The sequence below is a fragment of the Mesoplodon bidens genome (genome assembly GCF_964165515.1).
Source record: "Mesoplodon bidens genome assembly, chromosome: 4".
NCBI classification, from domain to species: Eukaryota; Metazoa; Chordata; class Mammalia; order Artiodactyla; family Ziphiidae; genus Mesoplodon; species Mesoplodon bidens.
This window is the reverse complement of record NC_138160.1, coordinates 148,313,904-148,329,796: the sequence shown is the minus strand read 5'-3', so window position 1 is coordinate 148,329,796 and position 15,893 is coordinate 148,313,904. Positions and strand designations below refer to the sequence as shown.

The window sequence follows — 15,893 nt, the reverse complement described above, 5'->3', positions numbered from 1 at the left end:
TGTCATTTATTAGGACCCTTGTGATGACATTGGGCCAGCCCAGATAATCTAGGTTAATCTCCCCATCTGACGATCTTTAATTTAATCCCCTCTGCAAAGTCCCTTTTGCCATGGAAGGTTCTATATTCACAGGCTCCAGGGATTAAGATGTGGACATCTTTGGGGGGCCATTAATCTGTCTACCGCCAGGGGAAACAAAAGCAGAAGTACAAGCTCCAAGACAGAAGGAACTCTACATGTGGTGAGAGAAACCTTGTAAAAACATAAATTGGAGCTCATCGCTTTTCTGCTCACAGCCCTCCCATGCTACCCACTGCTCTCAGGAGAAAGACCAAAGTCCTCCTGGTGGCCTGCAAGGTCTTATAGACACCCCTCTGACCTCCTCAGCTCCCGCCTGCCTCCCCTTTGCTGTGTCTGCCCTGCTCTCCGTCCATCGCTAAGCCTTTTCCGGCCTCTGAGTTTGCTCTTCCCGCCTTGACCCATCTGTCCTTGGTTTCTCATCTCAGATCTCAGCTCAAATGTCATCTGCTCAGACAGGCCCACCTCTCCACTCTAACCAGAGTACCCTCTCTCCCCACCCCCCATATGGCCGCTGGTCACTCTCCAGCTCTTGTCCTGTCTTCATTGCATGTGCGGTGTCTGAAATGATTTGCTTTATTTATTCATTTCTTGCTGGTCTCCCCAGATAAGAATGTAACGTCCCGGGAGACCACCAACAGGGTCGACCTTGCCCACTCTTGCGCTCCCAGCTCTGAGCACCCTGTTCAGGCACTTTGTAGGTGTCTAGCATGGGTCACTGTATGCCCGCCAAGACTGGCCAGAGCAGAGCAGGCAGGGCGGAGGGGGGAGGGCAGCTCTGCCCGCCTGGACAGCCCGGAGAAGGCGGGAAAACGAGGCGGGAAAAACCAGCAAACAAGCCCTGCGGGTGGGTAGGGTGGGGAGCGCTGGCGAGCCCTGACGCTAGGAAATCAGGCTGGGGCGATGAGGCCCGTCATCGGGTGCAGGTGGTCTCCTGGGGGGAGTTCCCCCAAATTCTCCTGCAGAATTTAGACATTGATTCCCGCCTTTCTGCCCTACTGGTCAGTGCATGCCTGGGGAGAGGGGCTGAAGCAAAGGACTTAGGAGGTCGGGGGTCTCTACGCTGGGGGCCCCTGCCCCCGGGGTATCCCTAGGGCTCCTGAAGGGCACCCATGGTGGGGGGGACTCAGGTCCCGCCACCCGACCCCATTACACGCTGGGCGCGCCCAGCAGAGCGCGCAGGGCTGGGCGGGGCCGTGGCCCGCTGGGCGGAGGGGGGGGGTGGACAGAGGCGGGGGCGCCCCCCACCCCCTTTCTCGCTTCCCGCCACTGCGGCGGCCAATCACCAGGCAGGCGCCCGCCCCCGGCGCGGCCTCCTGTGGCCCCGCAACTCCCAAACGCCAAGTTTTCGCGGGAAAAAAATCAGAGCAGCTGGCAGCGCAGCGGGCAGTGGTGGCTGTCCGGGGGCTCGGGATCGCACGCACGTCCGCGCGGGGTCCCAGCCACACACGCGGTTCCTTTGCCATCCTCAGAAGGGCCGGCGCACAATCAGGCGAGTGGATCGTGAGCAGTCAGGCGGATTGGGGTGCCAGCCCGGGCCAGGGCGCGGGTGGGCGGTGGGGGCGGTCAGGACTCGGCGCACCCGGCGCCTTGACTTTGCAAAACTTTCCGGGACTCTCGGCCAGCACGGGCGCACGCGTCTCCCGCGCCAGGGCTGCCCTACACGCGGTCTCGGGCTCTGCCCCCAGCCCTGCCGGCCTTTAGGAGTCGCCCCTGGCAGCCCGGGCTCGGGCAAGGGCGAGCGGAACATCCCTGGCGCCCCGCGGGGGTCGCGCCGGCTGGGTGGGGGAGGGCCCGGCGAGCCGCGGGGGAGGATGTCAGGCTCCGCGCCTGCGCGCGGGGTGCCCCGCGATTCAATTGTCGCGCCCGAGCCCGATTTCGCGCGCCCTTAGTTCCCCGGGCGCGTCTGGGCCAATGGGGAGCGAGCAGGGCGGGGCGGCCGGCCGCGGCGGAGCCAATGATCGAGGCGGCTCAAGTGAAGGGGGGCGGGACTTGGCGCGCGGGCCCCTCGGCAGGTCCTGGCGGTGGGGGTGGGCGTGGGCTCGCCGGCTTGGCCCGCGCGGGCGGGCGGGAGAACAAGAGGGGCTCCGGGGCCGTGTGTCGGGGTCCGGGAAACGCAGGCTGGAGCTCGGGACAGCCGTGGGGCCGAGGTGAGTAGCGCTGCGCGCGCGGGGGCGACCGGGACGGGGCGACCGGTTGCCATGGCCACCGCGGGGCGGGTGCGTCGCGCACGCGCGCGGGGGCGGCGGCGGGGGACCGCGAGCACCGGGGGTCCCAAGCTCCTGGGTCTCTGGTGGTCTCCTTCCTCTTCGGTCACACTTAGTTGAGTTCCCTGGGACTTCTGAAGTTCCAACCCGAGCCGGACTTTTGGGTTCCTCTTGCGTCAGTATTCATCCAGGGAATGAATGAATGGATGAATGAACAAACTCGGCTCCTGACCGTTTGGCTGTGCCCCCCTTCCTCCTCTGGACGCTGGTGGGTTTTTTTTCCCCTCTGAAAGGCAGGGTGGGTTGACTGAGTGGTCCAGGATGCTTTTTCCTCTCCGCTAATTTCCCCTCCCTCCTCAATCCTCAACCGGTGCTACTCATTAATGCATTAACTCCTTAATTCACTCAGCCAGGCCCAGGCCAGCCGTGGCAGTCTAGGGGGATTACGGGGCTGGGAGGGCGTTCCAGGAGTTGCCTGGTGTCCACAGTCTGGACAATAATAGCAAGGATGACCTGAGTGTGGCACAGCCCGGTGGTGCTGGTGACGGCAGAACTGACCGAGGGGTCCTGCTCTCTTGTCCTCCTACCACCAGCAGGCACCATGTGGATCCAGGTTCGCACCATGGATGGGAAGGTGGCCCACACTGTGGACTCCTTGTCCAGGCTGACTAAAGTGGAAGAGCTGAGGAAGAAGATCCAGGAGCTGTTCCATGTGGAGCCAGGCCTGCAGAGGCTTTTCTACCGGGGCAAGCAGGTAAACACGCCCTGCAGGCTGCCCGCCCGCTTGCCCGCCTGCCCGCCCAGCACCTTTGTTCTTGCCTCAATCCAGGCACCGCACACACACTCTTCCCCCCTCGTCCGGTCCGCTTCTCCACAGAAACCTCCAGTGTCTGAGCGAGGAACAAAGGCTCTCGACTCCTAGACTGACACATCAGGCACTCGAATCTGTTGCGTCTGGGGGCTTTTAAACTCCCAGCCCACCCACCCCCGCATTTTTTTGGACCCTCCCCTCAAAATAATTTCTAGAAAAAATAAATTGGAGGTGGCCGATGGAGGTCTGATGAATTCGAGGAAGAGCCTAGAATCAACACTCAGACGCTAGGATGGAAGGGACCAGGTTTTTCTTTGAAACACGCACACTGATGGCCCACGGTCTGCACCTATTTAGCTTTCGATCCCCACAGGGTTTTCTAGAAATTTGGATCAGCTTATTCAGAGTCGGAGATGGCGCTTGCTAATCAGGAATTTCCGCCACTTCTGGGCCTCCTCTCTGGCGGCAGCGGGGCCGCCCCTGATCAGGGGTTTGTGCTTTCCGCGGGCTCAGCTGGCCCTGCTCCTAGGTTTCCTTTCTTCGAGATTCCCCCACCCCACCCCCAGCCCCTGTAGCAATTGAAAATGGCCACCCTTGGTTTGCGGGCTGCCCACTTTGGGGACATATTCTCTAGTGGCGCCCCTGAGGGTGTCTGTCCATTCTTGTTGGTGCGTGGGCAGGGGGGACGGCAGGCCAGGCTGTGAGTGGGATTTCCCTGAGTGGGAGATGGTCTGACAGAAAGTGTTGTTCCCATCTGCTGGGGCCACCCTGGAGTTGGGTGGCCTGTAGGGACCTCGGCATAGACAGCGCATGGGATTAAAAGTGTTCAGTCGGGCTCTGACTTTGTTGTCGCGTTTTGAACTGGGTGCTGCCGCCATCTGGTGTCTAGATTGAAAAATAAATGCTCCCCGCCTGGCCAGGATTTTTTGGGGGCTGGGAGGATCCTGCCTGCCTCCTGGAAATGAGACCTGATGATTAATTTCTTGGGCTCGAGGCGCCCTCCGAGACCTTTAGCCTCCTTCCTGTGCGAGATACGAGGACTTGAATGTCTTAAGCATCTGAGTTAACGCGCCCCGCCTGGGGAGGGAAAGCCGAGCTGGCGAACTCGGGGATTTGACCGCGGTCATGTGCGTGGCGCGGGTGGAGAAAAGGCAGGGCCGTGAGTGGAGCTCCCCTGGGATGCTGTTTCTCTCCCCTCTCCTGCAGCGGGGGCTCATTTTTGCAGCATCCAAACTGATTTCGATTTGCCTCTCAGTCTTTGTGTTCAGCAGAAGGTCCTTCCACCGAGTTTCTGAAGACCGCCTGTGGGCACCGGCTAAACAGTTCGTGGCATCATTCAAAGGCGGGTTGAATCGAGTCCTCTTAAGTACAAGGCAGTGGATATTTCTGGGTGGGCTGGGCACCGTGCATTTTAATCTTTACATTCAAAGACATGCAGAAAAGTTCAAAGAGCCATGAACACCTAAACACCTACCCATGGCTTTTAGCACTGACATTTCCCACGTTTGCTTTATCACTGCAGCTGTCTTCCTTGCCTCTATCCGTCCACCAATCCATCTTATTTTGGGGGATGCATTGCAGAGAAAGTTCCAGGCACTGGTTCACGTCACCCCCTAAACCCTTCATCATTGCCTGTCCTTAACTAGAGTACAGTGTTTGTTTGTGGTTCTTGTTTCTTTAGATGTAATTTGCATATAGTGAGAGACACGTCTTAAGTGGACTTTTTGGAGTTTTGACAAATGTCTACACTCATGTAACCAAACCGCTGTCTCCCTGCATCAGGAACATAATAGGTGATCCACATGAAGGCTTATGAAAGCCTTCGTAACGTCTGTGTGAGTTAAAAAGTGTGATGATAAGCATTGTGCCTCTAATCAGTATATCGGCGCTGAGACACAGCTCTGAACCCTGCCTTTCTTCTCGCAGCACAGCTTTTGAAGTTCTCAGAAGGTTCCACGTTCCCACGGGACCTCTAACTGCTGCTCACCCCCTTCCCTGCGCTCACTCTGCGTTCAGCCCGCTCAGCGGGCCGATGCGTAGCTGGTTCTGTCTTCCGGGTAAGGAGGCCAGGCCTCAGCCGTGATGCAATTTCCCCAAGGTTCCGCGACCAGGAAGTGGCCCAGCCTCACAGGAGGTGTGGACAGTGCCAGGAGGGTGGGGAACAAAGGCACCCAGCAATAGCACCTTGAAGCAAGTCAGGTCTACAAACAGACTGGGCTAATCATGATAGGAAGCAGTGCAATTTCCAGCGGGTGCAAGAGAGCTGTTGTTTTTACGGAATGTTCTAGAGAGTGTTCGAGATCCTTTCCCTTCTTTTGTTTTTCCTTTATAAAGAAATGGCATCTCAGTCCAAGGTCTGCAGTGAGGTCGACGGAGCCAGTAAAGCAGAACAAGAGTTGAGTCTTTCTTCAGGATATGGGAGGGTTTCGTGGCGGCTTGCTTAGGCTGAATAGGTTGGCGGTTATGTCACTTAATTGGCGGAAATGCAGGGAGCCGAATGGGGGAAGGGACGCCAGGCGGCGGGCCCAGCCTGGGCAAAGGCAAGAGGCATCTGGCGCCTCTTTTTTTTTTGGCTGCCTGGAAAAATAGCAGTAGCTGTCGTTTGTGGTGCCTTTAACGCAGTCAGGTACAGTAGTGGTTGCGCTTAATCTTCCCAAGTGCCCTGGCCAAGTGTCTCTGGCCAGGGACAGTCTCTGTACTTTCCCATCAGGTGGGGCTAATTGCGGACCCACCGCATGTGCACGGTGAGAATTCAGTGAGGGTCATGGATGCAGGGATGTGCGGGGAGGGGGCTGGTGTTTGAGCTCTGCGCCTGGTTCACGGTAAAGGAGCAATAAATCATTTGGTTCAGGGCCTTCCCCTGGGCACTGCTGACATCAGGGCCAGATCATCCTCCGTTGGGGGGCCGTCCTGGGCGCTGTGGGGTGTGGAGCAGCCTCCCTGGTCTAACCCACTTGATGCCAGGGGCCCTCCCCCAGTCATAAAAGATCACAAAGTCCCCAGATGTTGCCAAGTGCTCCCTGGGGGCAAAATTGTCCCCAGTTGAGAACTGATGATTTAGTAGGTAATTTACTTAAGGAAAGCAGTCTGAAAGATCAGGTGAAATGGCATCCTAGGAATGGCCTTTGGAGGGTCACTCATGTCACAGTGCCTCACCAGATGTCCCTGCTGGATTGGCTTTTCCTGAATGTCAGCCCGTTTTCCCAAAGGACAGAGTTAGGCGGCAAATAAGACAGTCTCCTCCTGGAGACCTGTCCTTCCGGCTGGGCTGCATGAGGGAGGGTCCCTTCCTCCCCACCCCCAGACCTCCTGGCTGGAGACATGCCCTCCAGGTCAGAGATTAGCAAACCCTTTCTGTTAAGGACCCAGTGGTAATGTGGGCTGTGCGGGTCTGTCTGCTCACCTCTGCCATCGAAAGTCCTGAACTGAACACCGAGGGCAAATGAATGGGTGTGTTCCGATCAGGTGGTAGTAGAACTTTATTTACAAAACAGGGACAGCTGCAGGCTTCCCTGGTGGCGCAGTGGTTGAGAGTCCGCCTGCGCCTGCGTTCGTGCCCCTGTCCAGGAAGATCCCACATGCCGCAGAGCGGCATGTGGGATGTGCTGGACCGCGTCTCTCTCCAGGGCACGGATGCTCACGCTGTTTGGACTGAGGACCCCTTTCCACTCTCCAAAGCGATAGAGGACCCCAAAGAGTGTTGTGGACGTTCACCGTGTCTTGTCGTTTTTTATCCTATTAGAAATTGGAAGCTGAGAAAAGTTCACAGCTCGAGAGAACATGAGGGCACGTTCCCTTAGGCACAGGCTTTGGTACCCCTGCCGAAGATGGCCAGTGACATCACAATGTCACCACACGATAGATAGCCTAGGCCTTGCAGACTCCCGAAATGCCACTCCAGGGCATAGCCTCGGCTGTGGCCTGGCGGGGTCAGAGAGCAGAGTTCACTTGTCAGGACCTACCCGTGGATGGGCTGGGACGTGAAGAGAGGGTCAGAGAGGGTTGCGCCTCTGTGTAGTGTCCCCCCCGCCCCGACACCGCCACCCCGCCCTGGTGAGAAATGTGCCCCTGTGCCACGGCCGGGATCCTGCTTCGTGCCTTTTCTTCCCTCCCCTCTCTGTCCATCCATCAGTCTGTCTGGCCTGAACCCCAGGTTGCTGCGGAGGCCTGGAGGCCTAGATGGGAAGGTGTGGGCTGGGGCCATAGCCCCAGGACGGGAGGCTGCGTGGTGTCTCAATTGCTTTCTCTCCCAGCCCGGCCATCGGGCGTTACAGACCCCCCTGCCCTCCTCTGGCCGGAGGTCCGTCTCGGCCTGGAGCTCACGCTCCCTCATCGGGGGCCTGCGGTCTGGTTTACACCCTCCACTGCTCCTGATGGCCGCCTCTAAGCCTGCAGGAGAACCACCCCTTGCCAAGCCCAGGGGTGTTTATAGCCTGTGCTCTTTGCCTCTGGGCAGCAATCAGCGCCTGAAAAGTATCCCCACAAAATGCCCCGAGGGGGCAGAAAGTGAGCCAGACGTGTCACTGTGGTGAGCTTTGAATCCAGGCTTCGGAGAGGAAGCTGTGTTGTCTAGCGGTCTCTGTGTTTTATTTCACTTTGTGCCACGCGTGTGCCCAGAATTCCCAATGTCCGGGAAGCTTCCTGATTAAAAGAGAGGGATGTGATCTAAATGCCCTGGGCGGCTTTGCCTTTACACCTGAATCTGCCTAGCAGGGTCACCTGCCCCAAACCATGTGTATATGTTTTACTACAGGCAGTTTAAGGGATTTTCACCTGGAATTTTGGTTACGCAGGATTTTAACCGCACGTTTAATTTTAACGTGAGAACCTGCAACCTCAGGTACCGCTCGCCTGTCATTCACTCTGCGCAGCTTTTATTAATGTCTGTAGCCTCAGTTGGAGTTTTAGCGTCTTAGAAGGAACCTAGACTCCGCACATTTGGTCCCCTTGCCTGGGGCCAGCCCTCCCCCCCGCACTTACCGACCGGCTGTGCACAGCTTCGGGCCAGAGCGGCACCCGACACACACCCTCTCACCATGGCAAGCGGTTGTGCGAGCGCCTTCCTGCCCACTGCGGGGCCCTTCTGGAATGTTCCAGAGGTGGTCCCAGGAAGCAGTCAGACCAGCCCGTGCATTCTGTCCTGTAGGCAGAGCCCGGGGCCAGCCTGGCCCAGCGCGTGGCCCCTTCCGTACCCAGCCCACCCTGCTTGTGCCTCTATCCTCTGTGCCCTTGCACTGGGAGGGGGAGTGTGTGTGTGTGCGGGTGTGAGTGCCTCTTGTCTCTCTGGCTCTCAGACCTGTCACAGACGTGTGGGGCTGGCATCCTGGGTAGAAAATGCCGGGAGAGAGGAGACGATTGGGTATGCAACCCGGCTCCTCCACGGCTCCCTCAGGATTCCTCCCCCCCCCCCCCCGCCGTCTTTAGCCGCAGGTCCTTGGCCCGGTCCTGACCCCCGCTGCTCCCCGCTGCTCCCTGCACAGCCCCGCTGCCATTCTGGTGCATTCCGCTTCCCCCCTTTGCTCTGCTGCCCCATCTCCTGCTTGATCTCCGTTCCAGTGCTCCTTGCAAAACAGAAGCCCGACCGCGCTCCCTCCCTGGCCCCGGCTCTCCCCTCCGCGGCCCCCCCACCCCACCCCCCGCCCCGTCCGGGTGCTTCCGTTTATTTCCCACTCTCTGAAACCATCCTCCCTCCCTTGACGTGTGTGGTAGACGCATCTACTTTCCTGCGTTTAACTGTCACACGCAGCTGTGTAACATGCCTTGGTAGGAATGAGTTACGGTTTTGCTTGCAAACGATGCTGCCGTGAGCATAGTGGGCGCTGGGCTACCTGTCCCTCCGGTGCCCACCTGAGGGCCTCTAGCTCAGTGGTTCTCACCAGGGGCCGTGCGGCCCCGCTGGGGACACTGGGCGGTGTCTGGGGACGTCTGTGGTTGTCACGACTGGGAGGCTGCTCCTGGCATTGAGTGGATGGGGCCAGGGAGGCTGCTCCACACCCCATGGTGCACAGGATAGCCCCACACAGAGGATGACCGGCCCCGAATGTCCACAGTGCTGAGGGGTGTCTCCCTAGCTGTGGAGGCACTGGGCACCGGGTGCCTGCATCCTGTCATCGTTTTTAATGACGTTTGGTTTACTCTGCTGGTTTCCTTACGATAGTGGTGCTGGAGACACTTGTCTTTCTCCATCTATTTTATTTTGTCCATCTATTTTTTTTTTTTTCAGAAATTAACAAACTTCATATTTTTAGAGCAGTTTTAGGTTCACAGCAGAATTAAGAGGAAGGTACAGAGATTGCCCATATACCCCCTGCCCTGCCCGCCCCCCCGCCCACTGTGCACACCTGTCTCTCACCAGATGGTGCATCTGGTACAACTGATAAACCTATGTTGACGTATTAACATCACCCAGAGTCCCTAGATTACATTTGGGTTCACTCTTGGTGTTGTACACTCTATGGGTTTGGACAAATGTGTAATGATGTGTATCTGTTATGGTGTCATAGAGAATAGTGTCACTGCCCTAAAAAGCCTCTGGGTTTCGCCTGTTCGTCCCTCCCTCCCTCCCTCCCTCCCTTTACCTCCTGGCCGCCGATCATCCTTTTAATGTCTCCATAGTCGTGCCTCTTCCAGAACATCTTATAGTTGTCATCATACAGTCTGTAGCCTTTTCAAATTCTTCTTAAAAAAAAAAAATCTTTATTGGGATATAATTTGCATACCATACAATGTACCCATTTAAAGTGTGCAATTCACTGGTTTTCAGCGTATTCACGGGGCCTTGAACCATCACCACAGTCAATTTGGGGACATTTTCATCACCTTCAAAGAAAGTCCTGCGCCGTTTATTGATCACTCCCTTACCCGCCCCCCACCACCGCCCCAGCCCGTGGCCACCGCGAATCCAATTTCTGTTTGATTCCTCTAGGGACATCCTATCCGTGGATTCTGGCAGTATTTGGCCTTTGGTGTCTGGCTTCTGTCTCTGAGCATCGTGTTCTCAGGGTCCATCCACAGTGTAGCAAGTGTCAGTGCTTCACCCCTTTTTAGGGAGGATGGCCACACTGTGTTGATCCATTCGTCCGTCAATGGGTTGCTCCACCCTTGGTCTTCTGTGCGTCATGCTGCTGTGACCACACGTGTCATCTCTCCCCGCTGTCACGGCTGTCCTGGGTCGGCCCCGTGTTGGAGGGCTGGCGCTTTCTCACTCCCTGGCCCCCTCTGACATCTGGGCAGTGGTGGGCACATTGGAGGCTCTTGCTGGGCTCCAGGTAAACAGGTAACGTGGGCCCGGATGTCCAGGGTGGGCTTTGGAGGGACCCTGGTGGCCCCTCCAGCTGCAGCCAAGTGTTGGTGTGTTCAGATGTGCCTTTCTCCGGAGGAGGGGTCAATCAGCCATCTGATTCTCAGGTTAGCAATGAATAAGATGAATAAGGATTAACAACTACTGCAGCGAGTGCCCTGGAACTTGTCTTCCCTGTGACCCCGGGTGCTGTTTGCATATTAATGGCAATCAGCCCTTTGAACCACCAGCTTTGGGTTAAAAAGTGGGAAGGAGGGAAAGTCGATCTTTTGTGTGTTCTTCCTTCCTTTAGGGCACCGCTTCTGAGCCAGGTTGTTCTGCCTGGGGACACTGGGTGATGTCTGAGGCCATCAGTTGGTGGTCACGACTGGGGTGGGGGGGTGCTCCCAGCATCCAGGGGGTGGGGCAGGGGTGCTGCTCAGCCTTCACCCCCTGCGGTGTCCATGAGGGCCCCCCCCAACATAGAGTGATCACCAGAGGTCAGCAGAGCCTGCCTTAGGGTCTTCTGGAGGCTGAGGGTCCTCGTTGGGTGTTGGTAGAGTGCCCTGGGGCAGTTTCTAATAAAAGCCCCAGTACAAAGACTTTTGTGTCCTAGGGGCGCCCTAGAGATGTAGCTCAGAAGACAAACTCCTTCACACACCTGATGAGTCACGCCTGGTGCAGATTGTAGAGCCCTGCCGGCTCCCCGGCTCCCCAGCTCCCCAGCTCCCCATCAGCCAGTGACTAGTGTGGGTGGAATTCATTAGCACAAAGGAGTTAATAGAGAGGCGGCCTGAGTGGATGAGGTTGGAGCTAGAGCCTTATAAGGCACCTGATGGATGTCACGGGGCACCCACCCTTTGGTTCACGCAGGCCAGCTTCCCCCGCCTCGCCCTCCCCGGCACTGCGAACATCAGGGCAGGTCATTCTCTGTGGGGGCCGTCCTGGGGATCCTTAGTGCCCCCAACCCCGTCATGACAACCAAAAATGTCCCTAAGGCATCGCCCAACGTCCCCTGGGGGCAGGATCACCCTCGATTGAGAGCCAGGGGTACAGGTGATGCGTGTTTACTGTAACAGAAGTTCCAGAGCACATAAAGTATTAACACCACCCCTGATACCCGATGCGTAGCCACGGCACAGCGGGGTTAGGCGGTGTGCTCCCGGGCAACGTTCCCCGACTGGCAGCAGCCGTCCTCACTTGAGAGGGCCTGGGGACCCTGAGGAAGGGGTCAGTGGGCACCCCGGGGCGTGGGCAGGCTTCACTTGCCGGTGGTCTGTTCCAGGGTGGGGCCTCCGCGAGGGCTGGTGCGGTCCTTCGCCCATGGTGAGCTCTCTGTGTCTGCTGACCTAGTCCCGTGTCCCTGCAGATGGAGGACGGCCACACGCTGTTTGACTACGACGTCCGCCTGAACGACACCATCCAGCTGCTGGTCCGGCAGAGCCTCGTGCTGCCTGCCCCCAGCGGCGGTGGCACCGGTGGCAGCAAGGAGAGGGACTCTGAACTCTCCGACACGGACTCCGGCTGCTGCCTGGCCCAGAGCGAGTCTGACAAGTCCTCCAACAGTGGCGAGGCCGCGGCCGAGCCGGAAGGGAAGGCCGACGAGGATGAGTGGGATGAGACGGAGCTGGGCCTCTACAAGGTGGGGCTCCTGCGGAGGCCGGGGTCGGTGTGCTCCGCCCGGTTGGCGTCTGTACCCCCGGAGCTCCCCCCCAGCCCTCCGTCCCCGAGGCTGGGCACCCCTGTCCTGTTGTGACCATCTCCCCAGGGTTCCTTGGCGGAAACATAGGTACTCAGGGATTCCTTCGTAACCCCTAAAGTAGAATCCCATGTCCGGGCCTGTGGGTGTCTTCCCTGTGGTCCTCGCAGGGGCTGACAAAGTCCTCATCCGCTGCCATCCTCCCCCTAAGATGATGGCGTTTCACGGAAGGATCTGGATTCCCAGCTTCTGTGGAAAGATGGGCAGCTCTGGCCTCCCTAGGCCACGCGGCAGGGGTGCTCTGCCCCCAGGGACACTGGGCGGTGCCTGGGGACATCTGTGGTTGTTATGACTGGGGGTCGCCTGGCATCGAGTGGGTGGGGCCGGGGATGCTGCTCCGACCCCCGCAGGGCCCGGGACCGCCTCCCTCTGGAGAACGACCCAGGCCCCGTGTCCTCAGTGCCACAGTGAGAAGCATCTGGGCCCAGGAACCAAATCAGGCTCTTGGCGGTTTGCTCGTCAGGCATCCCTACCCTGGGCCGAGTGAGAGCTCTCTGCCCCCGCAGGCTGGCGAGTACGTGGACGCGAGGGACACGAACATGGGCGCGTGGTTTGAGGCCAAGGTCATCAGGGTGACGAGGAAGGTGCCGGCCCAGGATGAGCCCTGCAGCTCCACCTCCAGCCCGAAGCCGGAGGACAACATCGTCTATCATGTGAAATACGACGAGTGAGTATCTGCGGGGCAGGGGGGCCTGGGGTGGCGGCTCCATGGACGTGGGACCTGGAGTTTGGAACTGCCTTGGAGGTGATGATTGGGATCCAAGACCCCACCCTCGTGCTCCCAAACCACACAGAGGCCCCCCCACCCTGAGGACCAGCATCGGGGGGACCTCGTCGGAGAACCCTGCCCAGTCGTCTCCTCAGGGTTGCAGTCTCCCTGTTTCCTGTGCCATCTTCTTCATACCACATAGCACTGTGTGAAACCATCTTCGGTGTCCTCTCTCTCCTTCGCCGGAATACACAGTACTTATGGAGCACTCACTGTGTGCCAGGCCCTGCGATAGGCATGGGGGATTCCTGTCTGTGAACACAGAGGGTGTCTGAGTGGGCTCTGGCAGCTGTAACAACATACCGTAGCACAGGCTGAGTGGCTTCAACCTCAGACGTTTATTTTCTCACGGTTCTGGAGGCTGAGAGTCCCAAGATCAGTGTGCTGTCAGGGTTAGTTTCCAGTGAGGGCTCTCTTCCTGGCTTGTAGACGGCTGTCTTCTCACTGCATCCTCACATGGCCTTTTCTCTGTGTGCACGGTGGCGGGGTGGCGGGGGGAGAGCGAGAGAGCGAGAGAGAGCTCTGGTATCTTTTCCTCCTCTGATCCTCTGATAAGGACACCAATCCCCTTAGATTAGGGCCCTGCCTTTTTTACCTCATTTAACTTTGATGAAAGGCCCTGTCTCCATATATAGTCACATTGGGTGTTAGGGCTTCAGTATATGAATTTGGGGGATACAGTTCAGTACCTAACAGAGGGCAAGCATGTCTGCCTACAGGGAGCTCACATTCTGTGGTTCTCTGCTCGGTCCCTGCTGTCTACATCGGTTTCTGGCACATCCTAAGCTTAACTCTAAGAATTATGGGAGTAATTGGATGAGCGAATCACAGTTTTTGCAACATTCCCATCCTCTTGGTCAGGGGTTGCAAACTCTAGTTCTCAGACCAAATCTGGCCCACAGCCTGTTTTTGTAAATAAAGCTTTATTGAAACACACCAATACCCATTCGTTTACACCTTGTCTGTGACTGCTCTCGTGGTAATAGCAGCCGAGTTGAATATTCACAACAGACACCTACCGATGACAAAGCCGAAAATATTGACTGTCTGGTCCTTCACAGGAAAAGCTGGGCAGCCCTTGTACTTGGTGGTTTATTAGCAAAAATAATGAGTACCAGGCTATAGAGCTAGTCTCAATAGATTTGGGATTGTCCCCCTCACAGCTGAGGCTTAACTCTGTTGCTAATAGAATATGCTACTTTTAGCTCAATTATTTTATGCCTTTTTTGAGGCTGCTGGAATATTCCTGCATATCCAGAATAATGACTTCCTATCATTTTCTAATCTCTAGTATGTTGTATTTACATAAACGAAATAATGTACATCCCTTTACAAAAATCACTTTCAACACATGTATGTGGAAGAAGTTAAGTTCTTCCCTCCCCGCATTTCCTGCTGTCTTAGTTTCCTATGGCTGCTGTAATAAAGTACCACTAGCATTGCTCTGGCAGTTTATTCTCTCACAGTCCTGGAGGCCAGAAGTCCAAAACTAAGGTGGTGACAGGGCTGTGAATCTTCTGGAACCTGAAGGGGAGAATCCTTGCTGCCTCTTCCAGCTTCTGGTGGGACCGGCAGTCCTTGGCTTGTGGCCACATCCCGCCAGCCTCTGCCTCCTCTTCCTGTGTCGTTCTCCTCTGTCTGCGTCTCATCCTCTCTTCTTGTAAGGACATCAGTCACTAGGTTTAGGGCCACTCTGTTAGGACGTCATCTGAACTCCTTATATCTGCAACGACCCTATTTCCAAATTAGGTTCCACTCCAAGGTGCCAGGGGTTGGAATCATAACATAGGTTTTTAGAGGATGTAGTTCAACCCACAACACCTTCTGTAATTGGAACGTGTCATTCTAGCTGTGTGTTTTTGACACCAGCAAATGAGATCATGGGGAGGGGGCTTTCCAGGCTGCTGTGATGAGCACAACCCAAACCTGTATACCAGGCAGCCCTCTCTGCCTGGCTTCTCTCTTTCGTCAAGGGAGTGAGGTCCCCTGGCACCTGGGGTCTGAGCGTGGGGCTTTCCCCCCCTCCCCCAGCTACCCGGAGAACGGAGTGGTGCAGATGAACTCACGGAACGTCCGGGCTCGCGCCCGACACATCATCAAATGGCAGGACCTGGAGGTGGGCCAGATGGTCATGGTCAACTACAACCCTGACAACCCCAAGGATCGCGGCTTCTGGTACGACGCGGAGATCCTGCGGAAACGTGAGACCCGGACGGTGCGGGAGCTGCACGCCAACGTCAGGATCGGGTGAGTCAGTGCCTGCCGGCCTCTGCCTGGCCTCCACCCAGCTTCTGCCTGGCCTCCGCCTGGTCTCTGCCTCCTCTCTGGGTCTCCACGCCCCACCTGCTCACCCCGCCTAGGGAACTGTCTCTGGGCCCCAGGCAGAGATTTCAAGCTTCCTTGTTCTCTTTTTTTTTCTTTTTTGCCATATGCGGGCCTCTCACTGTTGTGGCCTCTCCCGTTGCGGAGCACAGGCTCCGGACGCGCAGGCTCAGCGGCCATGGCTCACGGGCCCAGCCACTCCGCGGCACGTGGGATCTTCCCGGACCGGGGCACGAACCCATGTCCCCTGCATTGGCAGGCGGACTCTCAACCACTGCGCCACCAGGGAAGCCCTTCCTTGTTCTCTTTTTTTTTTTTTTTTCCGGACGCGCAGGCTCAGCGGCCGTGACTCACGGGCCCAGCCGCTCTGCGGCATGTGGGATCTTCCTGGACCAGGGCACGAACCCGTGTCCTCTGCATCGGCAGGCGGACTCTCAACCACTGCGCCACCAGGGAAGCCCCCTTGTTCTCTTTTGTTTGTCGTTTTGAATTTGGCAAACAGGTGAAAAGTCTAAAAGGGGCAAAATTCAGAAAGTACTGAAGGCCACACAGTTAATATTCTCCCTTCTCTTCTGTCCCCTGGTCACCTGGTTCTCCTCTTTCTGGAGACATGATGGTTCCCGGCACCTTCCAGGGCTACTCTGTGCACAAACAGGCGTGAACGTACA

At 57.2% G+C, this 15,893-nt stretch overlaps 1 protein-coding gene across 2 annotated transcripts in view; it reads left to right on the top strand.

Moving 5' to 3' along the window:
* The first annotated feature begins 2,115 nt into the window (after window positions 1-2,115).
* Window positions 2,116-15,893, top strand: part of UHRF1 (ubiquitin like with PHD and ring finger domains 1) — a 32,583-nt gene continuing 18,805 nt past the window's right edge. The window contains exons 1-5 of one of the 2 annotated variants that reach the window (XM_081231158.1): window positions 2,116-2,228; window positions 2,879-3,039; window positions 11,745-12,017; window positions 12,641-12,801; window positions 14,935-15,150. In XM_081231158.1, the coding sequence (XP_081087284.1) occupies window positions 2,887-3,039; window positions 11,745-12,017; window positions 12,641-12,801; window positions 14,935-15,150 (803 nt within the window). In that variant the 5' untranslated portion in view covers window positions 2,116-2,228; window positions 2,879-2,886. The remainder of the gene's footprint in view (window positions 2,229-2,878; window positions 3,040-11,744; window positions 12,018-12,640; window positions 12,802-14,934; window positions 15,151-15,893) is intronic. The other variant, XM_081231159.1, reaches the window with a different exon arrangement.